The 22,347-nt window shown below is 41.4% G+C and overlaps 1 protein-coding gene across 1 annotated transcript; it reads left to right on the top strand.

The window, feature by feature from the left end:
- The first annotated feature begins 968 nt into the window (after positions 1-968).
- LOC131085110 (serpin B12-like) lies at positions 969-10,047 on the top strand. Its single transcript, XM_058027362.1, has 8 exons — positions 969-1,015; positions 5,087-5,267; positions 6,658-6,771; positions 7,117-7,248; positions 8,113-8,230; positions 8,771-8,913; positions 9,120-9,290; positions 9,414-10,047. The coding sequence occupies exons 1-8, from the start codon at positions 969-971 to the stop codon at positions 9,816-9,818; spliced, it is 1,311 nt and encodes a 436-aa protein (XP_057883345.1). The 3' UTR covers positions 9,819-10,047.
- Positions 10,048-22,347: the final 12,300 nt, after the last annotated feature.

The following is a 22,347-nucleotide window of genomic DNA, read 5'->3' as shown; positions in this document are numbered from 1 at the left end:
GTGGGAGATTTTTTTTAATACATTATTCACAGGAACGTGCTCCAGAACTCAGCTGTTGTCTTCTTCATTTAACCTCTTCAGGCAAGAAGGTAAAAATTCTATGTTGTTTTATTGTTTTCTTCTTTTTTTTTTTTTTCCAAAATAACTGTGATTTTTGTTTTCTTTTTATTTTTTTTTCCCTGATCCAAAGTACTCTACAGGCTAGTAAAGTAAACATAATTCTTACGTATTGGGCAGAAAGAGAGATACCTTTACAAGCTGCAGACAGCAAAACACACTGCTAAAATTCAGGTGGCTCAAGAGCTCACACAAAGGGAGCTGGTCTTCAGTGGGACATGAATGAGGATTTTAGGGACACATCTAAAGCTTCTTGCCTAAATTTCACAAGCTTCTGAATCTGAAATTTCCCCAAAACCTCTCTGTCCACCTAGTAAAGTCTAATTGCCACAAAACTGATGGGCTCAGTGGGCTGTATGAGAAAGTAGATGCTTTTCTGCCTATCTCTCCAGAAGGGTTGAAGTTCAGGAACTTTCAGAGCACCTCTACTCACTCTGGTAAAAACAGGCTTCATATAAAGCGATGGTGCTGGTGACCTAGGCAACCTGACTCACTGCATGAGAAATGCAGGTTAATTTTCCTTCTTTACTCACATTTCCATGGCACAAGAAAAAGCCTTGAAATGTTCTCTGGAAGAGAGAGAGGGCAAGGCAATCCTTTGGCTGGATTCTAAGGCATTTCCCCTTTACACTGATCCCCACTACCAGGGAAGTTGTTTATGTTCTTAAACAATGACGCTATAAAAGAGAAAGGGTGGAGTGGCATTCAGATTTTGTTTTGCTAGTGGGGGTGCAAGTCTTTGCTATTAAAATATGAGCTCCGGGGTTTGGCAATGCTGTTTAAAAGCTTGCAGAGAAGCCTGCACACAGGCACAGCAAATGACTTGCCACCTTACAGCCTGTAACAGGCCAATGCACATTCGTGCCTGTTTATGCAGAAATAACTGGCCTAGAAAGAGGTGTAGAAGATACCAGAGGGGCTGATGCAAACTAATCAAAGCAGTCAGGAAAAAGCTTTCTGGCATAAAAGTAGCATACTGAGAGGCTAGGTTGTTTGGAAAATGAACTTGGCACCATTTCACTTGAAAAACTGCTTTGTACTGAAATGTATTGGTTTTTAATTTAAAGTGTGTGCTGTGCCATTTAGGGATGATCAGAATTGCTGTGTTATAGGACATTTAAATTTTCTTATGTGCTCTTTGTCCATTTTATTCCAAATCAGCACAGAAACTCTTAGAAACTTATTTTTGTATATTATTTTGTTTGGTCATGAAAAATAAAAAAGTCACTACCACCAATTTTCATGTGAGGGGACAGCACTATCTGTCACATTGTCTTTTTCTGGGATAGAAAATTTCTGCCAATTCTATTTCCCTCTGTGTATGAGAAATGAATGTATTTTAAGACACCTTTATGGGACACAGATTGAATAAGTCAAACATGCAATGGGAATTATCATGTAGCATCAGGCAAAACAGGTTCCTTCTTACTTAACTTGTATGAAATACAGAAGCAAGGCTACAGGTCTCTTACCTTCTCCACCCTATTTACTGCCTCCTCCTCTTGACTGAATAATATAATCTAATACTGCCATTAATTATGACAGCTTTCAAGAAGCACAGGCTTCTTTATTATTTGATAGTTTTTATTTTGATTTCATCTAACTTTAGCCAAAAACAATCTATAAAGAGAGAACAGATCATGAATAGTTATAGAAAAGGAGTTCATCATTTCACACAGCCATGGAGGAAGTTTGTAATTTTTCAAGGTAGGTCTGTGGTAGGCAGTGGTTCCTTCTGAAGGAAGCTATTTTCCTGGGTAGCTTCTTGCTCACATATTGCAGTGTCAGTAATTCCATTTGCCAGACCGTGTTAAAAGCTGCTGAACCATCATGCAAAGGATCTCCTGTCATCAGGGGCTCTGCACTACTAATAGTGCTCAGCACAGGTGCTTTGGCTAGTGTGGATCAGCATCTAGGAACTTCCTGGAACACTCCTTTTGATCCTGTATCACCCCTCCTTACCACTCCAAGATTATTTAAAAGTGACATTACCATTTGCTGTCCACCATGTAGATGTTCTCCAAACGCTGTGGTCCTTGCAGTAGCTCCAAAAGTCTGATTGAATTATTGCACAGATTACACAGAAGGCTTTGTGGTGTGGAATCATTCATACACTTATTCCCACCCCATTTTAGCTTAGGAAAGTTCACTAAATTGTTTCATTGTGCAGTAAGAGAGTTCCTTCACTAGCCTATGCCTGCCCTCCCTTCCTCTGGATTTCTAGGGCAGCTCTCTAAGTAGTTCCCACTCACAAGCCATGGAGTTGGCTGTAGTGTTTGCACCTGGATGTCTCCCTGGTGACAGCCTGCTGCTTTTGCTGAAGGAGTGGCCACATCAGTGTGCCAGACACTCACTTTAAAACCTGTTCCCATATCCTGGGCTCTCCCTCCATTCTTGGCACTCAGCCTTTCCCTGCAGGGTGGGGTGGAGCTGCCTTTTTCCTACTGAGTAAGATTATTAACTCTTTTTTTTTTTCTCCTTGACTTGGTCTGAAGGTGGGACACACCTACAAAGTGCCTCATGCCCCACATTCACTGTGCCTGATTTCACAACTCCATTTCAGATCTTTCAAGAGATGTGGAAGTATAGCACTGCAAACTTCAGTACTGAAGATGCACTGTTTTGTTTTCAGAAGGTTGTGGATAGTAGGCTATGAAAGTGGAAAAAAAGAGAAATTGTTTAGTGTACTGTCTTCTTGTAAGATTACTGCCTTATCAAAAGGAAAATTAAAATCATATTACATAAAAATATACTAACAGAAGAGCTAAACCAGCTGTGTTCAGAATAAATGAGATAAAACTCATCCTTAGTTTGTCTGTGCAAAGAACCCTTTGGTATTTCTCATCTGTTTTGTCCATTTGCATTAGGTCCACTTCTGGACTCCAGAGCAAAACAAAAGTCTCAGTATGAAACATCTATGAAGTTTTCTTGCAGCATCACAGGTTCTTTCCACAGAGCATCACTCAGAAACAGGATGAAGCATTGATTGAAGCTTTTGTTAGTCAAATGGAAAGAAATGTCTGCATTTGCCAAATGTTTTACCTTTATACATTCAGAAACTTTAGTTTCTCATCTCTCCCAAGCCTCTGCACCAGTTTGTTTTAGGCTCAGTCTGTTTTCCTGTGGGCTGAATTCATTCCCATTGTCTGGCACTTGCTGCAGGTGAAGATGGTTTCACAGACAAATGTTGTACCTTGGCTGAGCCATATCAACTCCCAATGCCCTGGTAACTTCTGGCACCTGAGTCCCAGCTTTCCATGCAAAGTCATGCCTGGCTCATGGCTGAGCTGGAGATAGTGTTTTATATGCATGCAGCATCTTGAGAACAGTGCAAGGCATTTTGAGCAGCTCTTTGCATAAAGGGAACTCTGTGAAGGTCAGACTCTCTGTGAAGGGAGGGAGCTGTGGCTGTGGTAGAAGAACTGGGGCCTCAGTGGGAGGCTGACAGGAGAGTTTTGGCTGGAGGCAACCCCTTCCCCAGAGGGCTCAAGACAAGTCTCAAAGGAGCACCAACAGCCCAGGGCAGGCTGTACAAGTGTCCTGCTGATAAAAGATCCTGAAGTTCAGCTTTGCACCACCTTTAACCTCTGGTGACACAGACTGGAGCTCCTCATTTAACGTCACCTTGCAGGCTGCAGCTTCAGGGCAGACAGGGCTGAGGAAGAGTGCCTGCTGTGCTGTGGCCATCTGTGGGCACTGGGGAGAACCACTTAGGTAGGCACTCACTCCTTTTTCCAAAAGAGTGGAACTCTGGCAGCTTTCTCTGGACCTGACCCATGCTGGTCCCAGTGCAGGCTGAAAGGTAGAGACAGCCAGATCTGTGCCACGGGAGACATGAAGGACTTGTCTCCATACTATGGCTCTGTATTTTCCCCTAAATAAATAATCTCTCTGGCACTCAGACCAGTGCTATTTGTCCAAAATGCTTGTTTGATACTGAAAGTGATGTGGTTTTTGGTTTCTTGTTGTTTGTGGGTTTGTTTTTGTTTTGGTTTTTGTTGTTTTTTTTTTTTGTTTTGGTTTGGCTTTTTTTTTTTTTTTTTTTTTTTTTTGTATAATGGTTCCAGAAAATTTTATGTGATCCCACTGATATCTACACAACACCTTCACAATTCTCCTAAGATTCAGCAGAGGATTTTCTAATTGCCTGTTTTTTAGATGGCTTCCTCCTTGCAAGGACCAAGCTGAACTTGGTCCCAACTTTTTCTTAGCAGACTGGATTGAACGTAAATGGTTTGTGGGAGAGGTATCAGACTGAAATGTTTCTAGTACAAAAGTAGAGAGTGACACATATCTTGTCACATCACCAAGCAGGAACTTACAGACTTCTCTTCTGGGCTATTACTTTGTTTGGAATTTTAAATTGTGGATCCTGCCTCAATCTGTGACCCCTGGAAAACTTATTAGAAGTTAAAAGTGTATTTCAAACTGTTAGTGTTTCCATATGTAGTTGTCTCCATAGCTGTTAATGAGCTTTTTTCATGTATGAAGGCATTTAATTAATAGTGATTTTATTTTTAGAAACCTGTTGTTTGGAACCCCCTTGCTACAGCTCTGGTTACCACAGATGGTTATATGCAGGCTTAGTTTCTGTCACCAGGTCTCTATCATTAATGTATGTTGTTAAGAGGAAAGAGTTGATGCAGGTGTATGCATCAAGTCAGTGTGGAGAAGGAAAATTCTAATCCATACCTGTCTAATTTCAATACCATAAATTGAAATAAGGGTCCTTTCTGAGGAATGTACATATGTTGTGAGCACGGGTCCCTTTTGCAGACCCTCTGTGCCTTTGCTCCTGCTGCGCATCATAGACTCATCTGTGCAAGGCTGATTAAAACTTTCAGGATTTAGAAAATGTCTATTATGTTCAACAACCAGCTATGGGACAATCTCAGGGCAGACAGATGCTTCACAGAGTGGTCTAGCTAGGCCAGCTGCACTAAATTTTTTCCTTTGTGCTCCCACTCAGCAGCCACTTCATGATGGATTCCATGTCTAGACCCATCACTGAGTTTTGCCTCAATCTCTACAAAAAGCTCAACAGAAATGCAGAGGATACAAATATTGTCTTCTCTCCTATGAGCATCTCTGTTGCCCTGGCCCTGATCCATCTTGGTGCAAAAAACAACACTGCTGCTCAGATAGAGAAAGTGAGTATGGATGAACCACGGTGAGGTGCTGCCACACCGCTCCCTGTTCCCTCAAAGGAAATGCTGGGCGTCCCAGCACAGCACACGTGTGAGTGCCTCACAGGAAACCTGCACCAGGGCAGGCACAGGTGCTGCCTTCGCAGCTGTGCTTGGAACACCGTGATCCCTGCCCTCTGCTGGCGTGAGTCTCACCCTATCCCCTGCAAGGGCTGGCTGAGGGGAGATGATACAGCACAGTGGGGTGCTCTGGCTCTCCCCAAGCCTGTGGCAGAATGTCAGGCTTTATTTCAGAATTATGGACAGGCGATTCCTCTTGTGGTTGCTACAAAATTCCTGAGAGTGGGAGTCTGGGTGGGCAGTGGGGGGAGCTGCAGACACCTGAAGGAAGGGATGGCACCTGGGTGGCTGAAAGCATTAGCTCAATTGTCCCTTAGGATATTCAAGAGTCAAAATGTCTCATTCCACAGAGACCGAGGTGGGCAAGGAGGAGGTGAAGCAGACCACCCCTCCAGTCACTGTGCCTTTACTTCCTGCCGTGCTAGTTCTGATTTCTACAATCTTTTGTTTTCTGTTTTTATTCTCTCTTTCTTCTTCTCTACCATGAGTGGTAGAAGACCAAAAATCCTAACGCAGAACTTCTCATGAGGGTGTGGTGGGTTCACCTTTGCTGTGGCTGCCAGGTGCCCACCCAGACACTCTGAGTCTGCTCTCTTTGCACAGAGACCACCCCTACAGCCCCCTGGCTACCATAGCCCTGCCACATCACTACTTTAGACAGGAACTCCTGCTTATTTTAGGAAAGCAATGGGAATTGCTCAATATCAATATCCTCTAAAAAAATAAGAGTAAGTCTATGTATGATGCAACATTATTATAATAGAAAAACTGCTGAAAATTTTTCAGTGATGTATTTGCACAGTAGAAACAAGGACTGGTTTCCATTAAGAGCACTGTGGTTTTGATCTATTTCTTAAGCTGATGCTAATGTTAAGAACAATGCAAGAAGCCAGTTTTGGTGTTTTTAAAGAAAATTAAGTTTCCTTACTTGGGGCAACTTTTTGTTTGAAATTTAAAATAACTGTAGCAATGAAAACACAAATCAAATATAGCAATGAAAACACAAATCAAATAGAAACATTTTGAGGTAGTGAAGGGAAACATTTTGAGGGATTAAGTGCAAGTTCTTCTTGGTTTGTTAATATAGAAAAGTGAGTCTGAACATGAACGTGTGAACAAGTTCAAGTCTGTCATTTCAGCTGATGAGTGAAGCTGCTAAAACATCTCTTGTGAATCTACACCACTTATCCAATAGGGGACAGCAGAGCATTTAAACAAGGAATTTGGTTTTATCCCAGTTACAACTGACGTAACTTGACATCTTCACCTCCAGGTGCTCCATGTCAGGAAAGCTGCAGGAAGAATGAGTCTTGGATCTGATCACGAGAGTGCAGCCCCAGAAATGGAGCCAGAAGGAAGCCTGGAGAGTCAGTCTTCCTCCTCAGAGGTGTGTCGTGGGTGGGGGAGCCCCGCCTTCACTGGGTGGTAGGTTAGTGCAGGTAAAACTCTAGGGTTTGCCACTGGAGGGAGTCAAGATCCCATGCTCAGAGTCTGCCTAATCCTCTAGGAAGTGACTGATACAAGGTTTTATTTTATTAGGGGCCAGTAAGTCAATACCAAAGCCTTCAGTGATCTCATCTGTGGGAGGATCAGGCTACAAAGCTTGGACTAGCTGGATTTAAATTCAGTACAGCAGGAATTAGCCTTATAGTGTTATCTAATTAAGATGCAAATTAGCAACCAAAGCTGTACGGAGGAATCATTTTAATTGTTGTGTTTGTGTTACTCCCAGTGTAACAAGGAGGGAGACCTTAACCATAAAGTGTTCCAGGAGCTGCTTTTGCAACTACAAAATCTTGGTGAAAAGTACATTTTAACCTTGGCCAACAATCTCTTTATGCAACAAGGATTTGAGCTCCGTCAGGTAAGTCACCTGCTAATTGCTGTGGCCATGACCTCAAGCTTCCCTGGAACTGTGAGCCTCACTGTTCCCCCCTCTTGTGTGTGTTTTGGAGCACATGATGTGCTACATGGAGCTATAGCTCTTGAGGCTGTCAACTTTCCATACTTTTATTAAAAGAACACAAAAAGTAAAAATACCCAAACAGAAACAAACCACCCTGTGGATATCAAAGGCTATAGAGCAAAAATAAAGCAGGAATCTGATAAATTTTGGCACATTTTTCAGATGTGTGCACTCGGCCAGAGGAGAACCTACAGCCAAAACCAGCCTATTCAATCTGTCTGTAAACTGCCTACTCCAGGTCTTGCAAGTGGGACAGCTGAGGCAGCAGTAAGCTTGGGGAGGGTTTATCTCCAAGAAGGTTGTACAGATTCATGCACAAGACTGCTCTGCTGAGCTTCTTGCTCCTTTCCTACTGAAAGGCTGAGTGGTCTTGAGACTACTTGGTATGGCTAACTTGTTCGTCACATCTTTGCTTTTCTGTCAATTATTTCGATACCTAAGCACCGAACAACTCATCTTGATTTTTTTCTGTTTCTTTAATTTTTTTATCCCAACCTCAGTTATGCAGTTCTCCATGACAAGACTCATTCTTCTGGTTCTCTTTTTACTTATTTACATTGTTGACCTATGCATTAGAGTCTCTTTTTCAAAGATCTTCTGAATAAACTTCAGATACTTAACATTTCCAAAATGAAATTTTGCCTTATAGATTCAACAGGTCCCTCACCATTTCTAAAATACTATCAAGAGATTGATTTCTTTCAAAAGGCAGTAAGTGCTTGATAGATTTGACCAATTCATAATCTTTGTTTTGCTTTACAGCAATTTCTAATGTGTAGCAAGGAACTGTATGGAGCAGTGCTGCAAACAGTGGACTTTCATGGTGCTGTTGAAGCTGCCAGAAGAAAAATTAATGCTTGGGTTGAAAGTGAGACACAAGGTAAAGCAAAGCAAAACTATAGCCATTCTATCCCTGCCTTGCTACATGGGTTCAACAAATGATATTCCAGGGTAGGAAGCGCAAAGACCTGTTCACATTTCTGTGTGTTCACTCTTATGCAGTTTGTCTTCCCATCTTCTCTTGAAATATTAGAGTAAGTTACTGGCTAAATTATTTATGAGTTAAAGATATGCTTGCTGTCAAATATTTTTTATTCCACCCTTATGCCTGGCCTGATAATTGCAGTAATAACTACAAGTCTTGACTAGACAAACTGCTTCTGCAAACAGCCATAAATGCAGATTCAGAACACCAGGGGAAGATCTGGTGACCCCCATCCTCCCTGGCTGGCTACAGGGCAGAGGAATCTACCATTTGTTTACCTACATTGTTTTTGTTCTTTGAATAAATCAAGAACTGTGTTTCTAAGTTTTTCCAAAACTGAGTTCACAGACCAATAGAGTCTGTGAACCACAGAGTCTCAGTCCAGAGTCTTAACCACAGCTAACAAATACCTCTGTGTGTCAAAATTCCCTTTAGGTAAAATCAAGGAACTCTTTGCACCTGGTGTGATTGATGGACATGCATTGCTGGTGCTTGTGAATGTAATCTACTTTAAAGCATCCTGGGAACACAAGTTTGAGGAAGAAAAAACAGTTCAGAGGGATTTTAAACTGAATCAGGTACCCCTGCATTCTGTAAATCTTAACATTACTCACCTTAGATAGTGTGAGCATTGCAGCAAGCATAACAATGTCCAGGGCTGAGGTGCCCTGTGTGTAAGCTGTGGGAGTGTTGGGAACTTAACTTGCCTCCCCTGTTGTGTTGAGATGTTGGTAAGAGCAACAGCCTAACTGCCTAACTGACTGTGTAATTTTCTTTTTAATAGAATAGAAAGAAACCCGTGCAGATGATGTATCAGAAAGGCAAATTTAAACTGGGCTACATTGAGGAGGTGGGTGCTCAGATCCTTGAACTCCCTTATGCTCAGCAGTCACTGAGCATGATCATCCTGCTGCCAGGGGATGTGGCTGACGGATCTGTCAGTGGGCTGGAGCAGGTAAGGCAGTACATGTCACAAACTAGGGTTGGATGTCAGTTGTCTGAATTAACACTGGGTAAAGATCTTGATTTTTCAAAGCTTCTCACCTATTTTAATCTCCTTTTCCTCCCCATCTTATAGATTGAAAGCACAATCACCTATGAAAATTTAATGATGTGGGCCTCCTCAGAGACCATGTTTGAGACAACAGTTGAGGTTTACCTGCCCCGATTCAAGCTGGAAGGCACCTTTAACCTCAACCAGGTTCTACAGGAGATGGGGATGACTGACATTTTCACTGAATCAAAAGTTGACCTTTCTGCAATGACATTTGCAAAGTCTCTGGTGCTGTCAAACGTTGTCCACAAGGCCTATGTGGAAGTCAATGAGGAAGGCACGGTGGCGGCGGCTGGCACAGGAGCTTCCATTGCCAGGAGGTCTCTGCCTCTCACAGAGGTGTTCATGGCTAATCACCCTTTCCTATTCTTTATTAGACACAATCCTACCAATACTATCACTTTCTTTGGCAAACTCTGCTCACCTTAAAATCAGGGCTGTTTTCTAACACTGTGAGATGTACCTGGATGAAAAGCAGAAATTGTATTTTTCTCCCAAATGCTTTCTTAATCCTTTGATAGCTTGCTTGTACTTCAAAATAATCACTGCAGCCAGTTTTGTTTAGAACCTATGAATCAAATGGTCTGCCACTAGGCTCCTTGAATTGTAAATATTGATCTGAATCCAGAATATGAGTAAATTTAACCTTAAGCTTGCTGGATATGGATAACACTTTGTTTCCTTGATGTGCACATGGGCTCAGGGTGACAATAGCGTTGAGGTGGGAAGGGACCCCTGGAGGTCCTCTGGTCCACCTCCCCTGCATGAGCAGGGCCATCTACAGCTGGTCTGCCCAAGAGCAAGTCCAGATTCCTTTTGGATATCTCCAAAGATGGAGACTCCACCACTTGTCTGGACTCTCCTAAGTCTCTATTGTCAAATTGAGAATTTTGTATGCGTTGTGTCTGCGGGAACAGGATACAAACCCATGTATTTCTAAAGATGGTTAATTAATTCATAGTATAGAAGGCTGTCTTTTATATGGGGATGAATCAAACTATTTATCCTAAGGTTACAAAGAACAGGAAGAAAATGGTCCAAAACATCCCACTGAAGTTACCAATGTGGAACACTGTAGCAATGAATTTCCAAGAAATCTATTTTCCTTTTCCCATGTTGTTGACTGGTGAATTTAGAAGTTCTGAGATGCAAATCTGAGAGTCAGAGCTCTCTCCATGCTTTGAAGAATGAGGAAAGGTTTTTTAAAGTGCAATATAAATAATGGAAATTACAGTTAAACATTATCTGGGAATGCTTGTGGGAAAAAAATTAAACTTCTTTCCAGCTGATAGGGAGACATCACTGATAACTTCCTGGTTTAACATAAGTGATGTCTTCCTCAGAGGGAAATTAACATTTGTAATGTGCTTTTGAAATTTATATATAATGGAGAATCAGTGAAGAACATGTTTAATGCACAGAATTATATATGGCTTCAGAAAGAAGAAGACACACTACAAAATGATATGTCTCTCCTAAATAGAATATAGGCTGGCTTTAAAGATGTACATCCAAAAAGCCATCTGAAAGATTCCCTCAACCAAAATTTGTAGGCTTTTTTTTTTCTCCTTCTGTAAATTTTCTAGCAGTTAGCATTTTCCTTTGCGTGCTCTGATCTATCTTGATGTGAGCAATTAGATACTTTGCCCATGTTGAAATTCAGGAGCAAGGTAAGATGAGGTGTAAATTCTTGGAGGACATCTAGTGAACGGATTCAAAGCAGATCTTGAGAAAGCTGTTCAAATAGGGCTCCTGAAAAACACCATTACAATGACTCTTTTTTTATTTTTTTTCTGATTTTTAAATTCAAAATAAGTACTTAACTTCTGTAGTGGAGAAATTCATGCGGCTCAGGAGGTGAAGGGCCTGTATCCCATATCCTTGCTGGAATTCAGGCCTGCAGCTCTCAAGAGAATGCACCAAGTGCTCTCAGGCACTAGGCTTTAGCATAGGCTGCAGGGCAAAACTGCCCACCTTCGTTTTGAAGTCCTTACATGAAGGAGTGCAGCTTAAAGGCACAAGAAGAGAATTCCAGGACTGGTAATTTTTCAGTTCAATAACTGCATTATAGATGAGTTCTGGTTTCCAGGGTCTGGTGCCATTCCTGTTTTAGTGCAGTAACAGAGGAAAAAAAATATCTGTATGTGGGTGTCTATCCTAACTAGAATGCAATGGAAGAATTTTTGTCTATATTTTTCTGATGGCATGAATTTTTCTTCACTTTCTTAATATCTGCCTAGAAAAGAACATAGTGAATGAAGTAGGTCAGTTGTGAGCTTCCTCTCAGCTCTTCAGAGAGTGCTGCTGTGCAGCTTTTTCATCTGAATCCTCAGGCATGAAATTAGATATTCTTAGTTATGGGATGGCAAGTCACAGCTTTTGCGTAAGAGCACTGCCACCTACACATCTCCAAGATTATTTTGCAATCCTCCCTCACTTGAGTGCTGCAGTTTGGAAACAGAGTCCAGCTTTTCCATGCACTTACTGACAGTTTTAAACACGCCGGAAAAACAGCCCCAAAGGACCTCTCTCACCAATCCTGATGGATGCTTTGTTTTCTTGTGCAATGCCTCACAAGGCAGGTAGCTTTTAGCACAGGCCAAGTTACAGCCTGCAGCCACTGCCCAGAGCAGTGCTGAGCACAGTGCCTGCTGGCCTAAAATAGAGGCATTGTTCAGCCCACAGACACCAGAAGGAAACACTGTGGAAAAATTGACTGCTGCTTGTGATGCAGAGCAGCCTCCAGCGTTGAAGGATGAGTGACTTGGCAGCATGGAGCCATTTCCTTGCTCATGAGTGGTGATGAATATGAAGGATCCTGGAAGTCATGCCTAGGGGCCTTTGGTGTATCTCTTGTACCCCAGAGAGGAACAATTCCACCCCGCTGCCTTATTTTCTTGTTGGTTTGCTTGGTGCAAACCTTTCAGAGATGCAGACTCACAATGACTGTGGAGCTCAAAAAAAGCCTCAGAAGGCCAACATACATTTCAAGCCATAACCATTGATGCCACAAGCTCCCCACACTGCTCTGCTGAAACATGTGGGCTAGGCCTAGGGTACAGGAAATCAGACCCATAGCTGGAGTACAGCAGCAAACATCCAGAACTGAGAACCTCAGCTATGCTCCCATACCAGTGTCTAACTTCCTGTGGTGTTGTGAGAAAAATCCACATCCAGTATGATGTACTTTAGTGAACCACAGTGTCTGAAGCTTGGTCAGTGCTTCTAAACCATGTAGCAGTTCTTGCAAAAAACCCAGGATATTGACTGCATGACTGTGTTTACACAAAGTACAGCCTTTAGAAAAAAATGGAATGGTGGAGATTAAAGTGCCTGTGGAGCTAGCTGGAGCAAATAGGGGAAGAGTTTTCTTTGTGGAAGTAAATGAAGAAGGAACTGAGGCAGCTGCTGCTACAGGGGTGACCAAAAGAATGCTTTGCCTCCATAATTCCTTATATGTTCAGCTGTATTTCATCTGTTCCTCATGTTGATCTTACACAATCCAAGCAAGAATGTTCTCTACTTTGGCCTATGTTGTTCCCCCTAAGGGTAGAGCAGGTTCTGCTTCTTTCTGCACAAAGAGAGCACAATACTGTGGTAGAAAGGAGTGAGGCATAAATATCATGTTGCTATCAAGTTCCACTGATATTTCCTAGTATCTATATTTTTGAACCCAAGAAAAAACACCACATTGCTTCAGCAAGACAACTGGAAAAATTATAATGGGCCTTTCCTGTTTAGAGCTCTTCTCAAACCAGTGAACACACTCAATGGAACTTATTTAATTCTTATTTCACTCTTAGCCATGAAAACTCCCATTGTAGTGGGGTTGTCTAAAGAGTTGGATGATGTGCTGTGTAAATCAGAGGTCCAGCATGATCCCTTCCCCCCTCAGCCACACGACAAGGCTGATGCTGGAGCCACATACCAGGAGGTGTCACAGGCCTCTGTCCCCAACCACCAGGTCCCTAGCTAGAGACAGCTCAGTGATGAATCCCCCGCTTTCCTGCCACGTGCCTCCAGTAATCCCATCTCCAGTGCCTAAACACCACTATGAGGGGAGGCTCTTGGCTGCCATGAAGGCAGTGAAACCCACAGGTCATGTTCATGTCGTGAGCGAGTCTCCATACAGATGTTGTGCATGGAGATATATATAAAGATTTGTCCCACACTCTTTTCCTCAGATACTTTTCCCAGGCCCTCCCTTTGGAAGCAGTAAAGTGTGGCAGCAATAAAAATATTCAAAGTATTTAATTGGTATGGCTTTTTGAACCTTGATTTGAAGGTTACCTTAGGCACTCAATGCTTTTGAACATCTGCCATGTCTTGTCTCTTGCCTGTTGCATTTCATCCCTGAACTACAGGCACAATAGGTGTAATTTACCACCACAAACTTGAATGTCTTTCACCTTCATTTCTCTGACCTGTCATTCTGAAAATAACAATGAATGCAAAAGGTAGGGTTTATTTGGTATCGCTATGAAACTTTCTAAGAAAATTCTTCTCCAGTGCTCTGATGTTTGACATGGGCCTGAAAAACCGTGGTCCCTGGAGACCATGAGGTGTTTGGCCTTGGAGGAAAATTGTTCTGTCTATAATTTCTCACCCTGGCAGTTCTATGACCCTCTGCCTGATGAGTGGGAAACAATCTTACAGACAATACAGATGCTGAAGGGAAAGTATTTCTCCATCCAGAAGTCCATAATGGATGAAAGCCCCACTAAAGTACCATAATAATTTCAGAATATATTAATGCAATTGTCTCATGTCTGCTCTGGGGTGCACTAATTGTGACTGGGATGGAGCTGACTGTGCTCATAGCAGCCTATGTGGTGGTCTTTTGGGATTTCTGGCTAAAACAGTGTTGATGTATTTTGGCCACTGCTGAACTGTACTGCAAAAGCAATTCTAGTCTAACTCTGGACTAATTCTGCCTACACATTTTTTTTGCAATTATACAAAATGTGTTTATAAGCTATTAAAACATCAGTGGTGGAGTTAGGATAGATTTACACTCATGTCTGAGAACAGAATTCAGTTCCAGTTCTCTAGCTGAGCAGGAAGAAAAAAGGGCCATCTTGAAGTCTCAGTTTAGAAATGAATACAAAGTTTTGTTTCTCCACATAGCACAAAAGCAGACAAAGGGAGAATATATTTATGGGTACATCCTGTTTCTGGTTTACAAATACAGGAGGAAAAAATTAACCGCATCTTAAATATACAGTAAACTTCAGCTCTGTGCATGAAGATGTGGGAAGCTTTCCCAAATCTCAAATGAGAAAGCTTGCTGGCAGGGTCAGAGCTTTGAAGTCACCTCACAGGCATTTGATGGTGTTCCAGATCCTGTTTACCTCCCATGGCTTACTAGTAATGTTTACTTTGTACAAAAAAAAAAGAGATTTAGGGAAAGGGCCAAATGGCACTTTCCCCCAGCAGCAACACTGGCTGTGTGTGCTTCTGTACCATGGGATCTCTGTTCCTCTGGCACACACAGTTGCAAGGGAAGTGTTGTGCCATGATTCCTCACCCACCCTTAATGTCCCTTCATCAGCATGCTGTAGTTAGATACCTGCCTTCATTTAGAACAATGTGAGGCTCTTCTGTGTGTGAATTTCACTCAGGTGTCCCAGGCCAAACACCAAAGCTATTGAACATCGTGTTCTGTCAAGACATTCTTGTTTGCATCCAGTGGTTACTCAAGAACACAATAGCAGGGACTACTTTACATGTTCTGCATGAAGTAGTGGTTCTTGGAAGCGTAATGCATTTAAGTCAAGTTTTCTTAAATATCTGTGCAGTAAAAGCGCCTTGCCTTAGGAAAGATGTTGGTAAGTGATGCTGGTCACAGGTTCCCCATTAGATTATACACAAATGTTTACAAACAGCCAGATACAAGTATCTGGGAATCAAAAGGTGATGGGTCTGGGTTACAGGCAGGCCAGAAGAGAAAAGGGCTGTCAAATTTTATCCAGGATAATATAAGAGCAAAAACTTTATCAATGGTAAAAATCAGTGGAACTGAGGGAAAGCAGAAATGTGAAGAGATATAGAGAACTTATTTTCAGGACAGTTTAGTAGTCCTTGGTTACCCCGGGCAGGTAGGAATTTGAATTGCAGAATGAAGAAATAATATATTGTATGAATTCCATGGCAGCATGTGGAAAACATAGCATTTATACATCTGTATTATTCTGTGGCCTGAAGAGGAACATTTTTCCATGGAAACAAATTCTCTTTTCACACCTCAATTGGAGCTGAGTCACTTCACATTGACTGAAAATTTGACTCTGTGTTTTCAAATTATTCATCTGCCTGTTCTTCACAGTGCTTGGCAGCTTAGGAAGGGTATTTTCAGATCTCATTTTGTTTTCAAAACTCAGTTACTAAAAAAAAGTATGTGCACAATGCTGGCAAGCAAGCTCAGTTTCCAGACCTATGATACATCTGACTTCATGAGCTGTAAGGACTGGCAAGAATTTCTGCACTAACATTTATGCAAATAATATATGGGACTACCTAGCCACAGCATAATTTGACTAGCTATGGAAATCACACCACAAGGATTGTCACAGGAATGAGGAAGAACAATTATTTTTAACATCCTGACTGATGGCCAAAAGCAATACCTTTCTCCTCAGAATGGTGAAAATTATGCAATGTGCTACAGGGCTGAGCAGCCCTGAAGGATGTTTCAGGTTTCCAAGTCCATAATTTGGTAAAGTAGTTCTGTAGCTAACAATACCCACAGGTTTTGGGTAGTGTGATTAGTGTAATGTTAAGTTCCTGGTTATGAGTACAACTGCAATAATTACATTTTATGACCAGGGAGACACTCCCAAATACTACATCTTGTACAAAGGATAAATTGACTAATAAGTATTTGAACAACTTAGCCAGTAGCACATATTCAAGTTTAAATATAACTGAATGCAACTGCTTTAATTTAGAGTCAGGACAACTTAGGACAAAGTTGAGTTAAAACTGCAGGAATAAGGAAGAACAGAAATGCAACAGAGATTTGAAAACACTTTGTCCAGAACCTTCAAAAACAGGTTCAACAAACACCTATCAACTGTAATCTAGATCTTTCATCCCACCTTAGGGCAGCAGATGCACCAGGAATCTCAAAGATCCTTCCAGTCATAGTCCTGTCATTTTTAACCAAAGTTAACAACAACAGCTCCATTGCATGAAAATATCTGTTGTCTTTTTCACTGTCTAAGCAATATAGAAAAACAACCTCTTTTTGAAAATGCAAAGGAAATGTCTTACTTTCTACTGCATCCCACAATGATGAATGACAAGAGAAAGTATGTACTGAGGCAGAGGAAAGAGAGGAATACTTATAGACATTCTGTATCACACAGCTTTAAAAAATGCTGCACTTGCTATTCAAGTAAATAAACATGGCTGATAAAATGACTTAAATTGCCACAAAGAAATTATATCCAGAAATACTATAAATGAGATCACTCATAAAGCCTGAATCAGCATTATAAAACATAATGCAGAAATATTTATCAGTGTAGTCATAGCACCTTCCACTATGGAAGTCTGTTAAGGAGATAGATGCACACATCCCTGCCTACAAATGTAATTTCCTGTTAGTCAAAGCTTGTGAACAAGTGAGAAAGGGCGTGAGCAGAGAAGGTGCAAGAGGCAGAACTGGCTGTATTGCTAGAGCTATATTTGGATGCTGATAAGTGAAACAAAGATGAAGACTATTTTGTGTCACGTCTAAGTTTCCCAGGGGAGTAAAGGGGGTTTATTGCAATTGTGGAAAAGCTTTTGGTGCACAGAGAGGTTCACTTGGAAAAATGACAGTGCTGGCGTCAGCTTTTCCCTGGCAAGTTGAATGACCAGCATGAGGTGACTCAGGTCTCTGCAAAGTTCACACTCATCAATTCTTGCACCTTGTTGCCAGTAAATTCAGTAATGGAGAGTCAGCAGACAGCAATGATATTTATAAGCTGACACTTGGTTTTCAATAGTTCTTGACTCATACAACCTGACAATCACAGAAATGAATATCAGAATCTGCTCATGGGGTGGTTCCCAAATGAGCTGAGACCATCAGCAACATCTGAAGCATCTCCAACTTCCTCAGCTTCAAGAGATATGTTTTCAGCCATGCTAAAGTTTCAGTGGATCACCACAGATACTTTATCACTCTAATTGCTCTGATATATTGTATAATACTTGTTATTTGTTGTAGCAGATGTCTGACAAACAGGGAGGGGGGCCCTCTTGGCCAGTGATAATCAAAGGAGTCCTTGTTTTGTTCTTGCTATTCAGCAACTCCACGTACTCACAGGCAACCTCAGACAAATCAGGAACTCTGTAATTACCACCTGAGCAGGGTGGTAGCAGAAGGTGCATTTTGTAAGATGAAAGGGGCAAGAAAAGCCTTTGCTGTCAAACTTGAGATCATCCTCTGGTTCCTCGACAAGAATCTGCATCCCTGCTACGACACTGACAGCAAGGGAAGCATATGGCTGCAAACAGTGAGGAAAAAGCCAAGGGAGAACTGGAGACATCCAAGCTTCTTGCATTCTCTTGAATCAAAGAATAATCACAAGGAATATGCTGGTGGTCTGTTCTGCTTACAGAGTGAGTCATTGCTTCTTGCTGTGATGTTGTGTTCTGCTGATTGACATCACAAGCTGGTTCTTTGTTCCTTGCTTTGGCCTTCCTATGCTTATCTCATCCATGTAATCACCTTTGTGGTTTAAAAATCATGCAGAGAAGTCTTCATTCCCTTGGTTCTGGCTCCAGGGCCATCACAAATATTAAAAAAATCTGGCTGGAAAGTGAAGTAAAATGTCTCAGCCAAAATAACTGCAAACAGATAAATGGTGCTGGGAAAAACTTATCCCTAAGGATGCAGTGCTATTTGCAGTCTTATGTAAATGTATGGAATTTTAGGTGTAGAAAGCAGGTCAGTCTGCAATCCATTCCTCTGTGCCTTAAAGCAACTTTACTATGACAAACATCGGACCACTAGCTAAAAGGGCAGAAATTTGCATTCTTGACAGAGTAGTTTAACTATCTGAAACAAATTCTGTCAGTGCCTTTGTACTTGCAGTGCTTTTACATCTTCATCTTCCTTTCCACATGATGCATCTCAGCAATTACTTCTCCATAACCTTTAGAAAAAGTCCTCCTGCTATTTATCCTTTCCTTTTAGCAAGGTTTTTAATGGAAAGGAATAAAGAGAGTCTTGTGATTCTGAGACTACTGTGACCATCTTCAATCCTCATAGCTTTTCTCTGGCCTGCAATGAACCTCTGCATTATTCAAAGAGCAAGAAGGGAGCCACAGATCTGGAAAATGCAGTGCAAGTCCTAGTCCAGCCCTCTGTTCAACAGCAGGATGAGCTACAGCTTTGCCTTTCCCAGAAAGCATTTGCATAGTGATTCTCCTCAAAACCTACAATTCAGGAAATCCTTCAAACTGCTTGAACAAAAGTTCCTGGAATTCTCAGACATTCCCATTAAAAAATATCTCTGCCTAAGCCACATTCTAAACTTCACTAAACTAACCTAGAAGAAAACAAAATAGCAAAGCAGGAGACTAGAACAACAGCAGAGAGTGTTCCTTTCTGGGAATGAAGGACTCTCTAACTCCATTGTCTGAAATTTGTCCACTAACAAAAAAATTATTTGTGTGAAATAAATATCCACCAAATGGAAAAACGGAGGCATAGTTAACCTTCAGTTTAATTCAAAATGAATTAAGAACAGAACCACCTACAAAACCAGAGAAACAACAAACAACGTTGAAGAAACCTGGAGAAACCTGTTCACCTAAGAGAATTAAAAGTATAAGAAAACTAAGCAGGAGCTAAGAGAGTAGTGTATCGCTCTGTGAGCATATTAGATAACTTGAGCTTTTATTTAACAGATTCCTACACAGAAGAATGTATTTTAAGGGTATTTGTAGCTTTTAGCACATATCCCTGTGCCTAAAGGCCATGAATTATTGTGCTTCAGGATTGCAATTTTCCATTCACTGTATTAATTTGTCCCAGTGTTCCTGAAAGACAAATACTTGGCTGTGTCTTGCTGTTCAAAAACCATCTCTTTTCTGTTCTGGGAGACACCTGGATGCTACACAAACTTAGAATGGTTACAGCTTGTAGCTCCTACCTGTATGCTTATCCCCTCATATTCCACAACATTTTTCCTCCAACTGTGACTAGTGCCCAAAATAAGACTGCAGAGAACAGCCCATCACCACAAGCAGAGAAACACCATCTGCCCAGTTCTGCTCTGCAGTTCCCTGTCGGTGGCAGTGGTGAGTGTTGGGGAATCCATTCAGAGCAGGTAGCTCAGGATGCAGCTGCAGGCTGGGCTCTGGGTGGGAGCCCAGGCAAGGGGCTGTGAAATGCCCACCCAGTGCAGACAAAGGGCCCTGGGAACTGTGGCCTGGCCAGGGAACTGGACACTCAGAGATGCAGCAGGAGCCAAGGACCTTGGACTTTCCCACACTTTAGCTTGTGAGGGTATAAAAGGTGTCCTTCTATCCAAGGTCTCCTTTCTTTGGGGTCCCTCCTTTGAGGAACCAGCTCGAGCTTGATATTTTGTTATTGCACCATGATTAAATTATTTCAAGGACTGAGATGTCAGAGGCTCTGTGGTGGTAAGGAAATCTGGTGTGACTGTGGGTGTGGGGGATGCAGCTGTGAAGTGGCCTTGATCCCTGCTTGGCTGGGGCAGATGTAACTGCTGGAGGGCTCCTGGATGGTCAAACAGGGCTCAGCACTGGGGAACAGGCTCAGCAGGTGGGTTTTTAGGTGACTCTGTGGAGAGCAGCCAGAAACCAGGAAAGCAAGCCAGATGCTTCTTTGGGAAATTTTCTTGTCCCAGTGTTAAGCGAGTTAAACCAGACTGCATGGCTTTCATTGCTTCAGGCAAAATCTGTGCAGGTCTGACTCTCTTGTTCTCAGGGCTTGAATGAACAGTGTGTTTTTAATTTCTATTTCCTCCCAAGAAATAGCTATGGGAAAATTCAAACTGAAAAGGAATTAAACCCCATGAGTACTTTATAATTGATAGGAAACTGCCTTCAAAGTTTCCTAAATACCAGAGAAGCCCAGTATCTGGTTGGATTGATGTGTAAATACATCTTAGTAGTGATAACTAAGTACTTGTTACAAAACAATGTTGTTAGTACTCATACGAATACTTGCCCACCCACACACCAAATCAACCTGAATGTGAAGAAAGACAATTTCTCAGGAAAATAACACCAGAAATATACTACTTCTTATTAGCAGGTTGCTCTGTCTCTGCTGCCTACGCCTTGCTGAAGCAATATAATGTCAGTGTCTCCTCAGAGACACTGACAAAAATGAGGACTATTGGGAAGTTCTGGGCTAAACTTAAGATACAGTTTAGACCAGGACTAAATCAGTGGGCTGGTTATAGCAGTATAATTGTTTCTGCTACAAAACCTGTGTTGCATTCATTGGTGCCACTTCTGACATCAAAACATGACAAAATTCTTAGAATTTTTTCTTTTCAGGTGAAAAACCACTCTGAAATTGCCTTTGTTTTTAGGAGTTTGCTTTCTTTTTTTATTGCTACTTAGATTTTTTTTTTTTTTACATCTTAGTATGCACTTAAAACTATGACTTCTTTCTGAACTCCTAGGGATATAGAAAAGTTCGAGATTCCACAACAGATCCCCTAATTATACGAACTGGTTGCAACAGACAGGAATGTGATTCATCACGAGTGAAATTTATGCTGCCACTGGGAGTGGCAATGGTTTTATATCCCATTGCTCCAGAAGCTCCGTCAAGAAGCTCGAGTGTCCGGTTGACACCATCAGTACGGAGGAGAAGGTAAATATCTCCATGATCTTTAATTCTAAATGACAAAACTAGGATCTAAGGATCAAGATGTGCATTAGTAATATACATGCCTCCTTAGCACATATATATGGCATGTGATATATTTTGAGGAAGTGACAATGTTTTGGATTACATTAAAATGTATGAGCTGTGTAATGAATCTGTGCTTAACTTGTACAATGGTACTTCTAAACTTCTGCTTTCCAAGTGTGCTTCTAAAGAAGATTAAAATAATTTGCCACTTGTTCTGCATGATCCTTATAGGTGCATAGCCTTTCTATAGTGCTCTATCTTTCAAATGTTTATATGGATAATTTAATTCTTCTTGAGTAATAGGGGAAATATCAATATCAATATCAAATGTGACTTAGAACAGTGGAACTTCTAAAATACTGAACTTATGATCAGATGTTTCTACAACACTTCACTGGATGCAGGCACTACATCTTCAACCTTTTAGTCTTTAATGAGAAAGAAACTCTGTTCTAGCTCTAAGATATGAAGAGTTTTGCAGAACGTTCAAGATGATCTGCTTGTAATGACTGTGATTGTAACTGAGGGGTATCTGGGAAAAAGAGTTCAAGCCACAGGAAAAGAGTTTAAGGTTTGAATAAAAAAAACGTCTGGAATTTTCTACTAATGCACAATGTGTTTCTGCTCAAAATCTTACTAAGTGAGCCTGTCTGTAGTTCCATTTTCTGTCAAACATTTGTTAAGCAACCAGAAGGACATGTATGTGAGGCACAGCTGAGTAATACACATAAAGTTTTTAGAGAGAAACAAAGAGTCAGATATGATCAAGGGTGTAATTTATAAGTGGTATGCCTAGAGGACTGAAGGCACAAAGATCAGGATATAAACTGAGCTGGAAGTTTGGTTAGGACAAAGTTAGGGCTAAGTGGCAAAGCCATAGCTATTTCTTGAGCTGGAGAAGTAGCTCAGCTCAGAATACTGTTTCTGTAAATGCGTTTCTTCTGCTATTCAGGGTGCTGGTTTTCAGATTCACTGTGAAATCCCAAATGCAATGAACAGGGAATTTCCACAAAGTACTGAATAATTGAGCCAAGCTATTGCAAAAACCTTACCAGGGCTTCTAAACAC

The sequence above is a fragment of the Melospiza georgiana genome, chromosome 1, assembly GCF_028018845.1.
Source record: "Melospiza georgiana isolate bMelGeo1 chromosome 1, bMelGeo1.pri, whole genome shotgun sequence".
NCBI lineage: Eukaryota > Metazoa > Chordata > Aves > Passeriformes > Passerellidae > Melospiza > Melospiza georgiana.
Note: the sequence above shows the minus strand (reverse complement) of the source record. Positions and strands in the feature narration are given on the sequence as shown.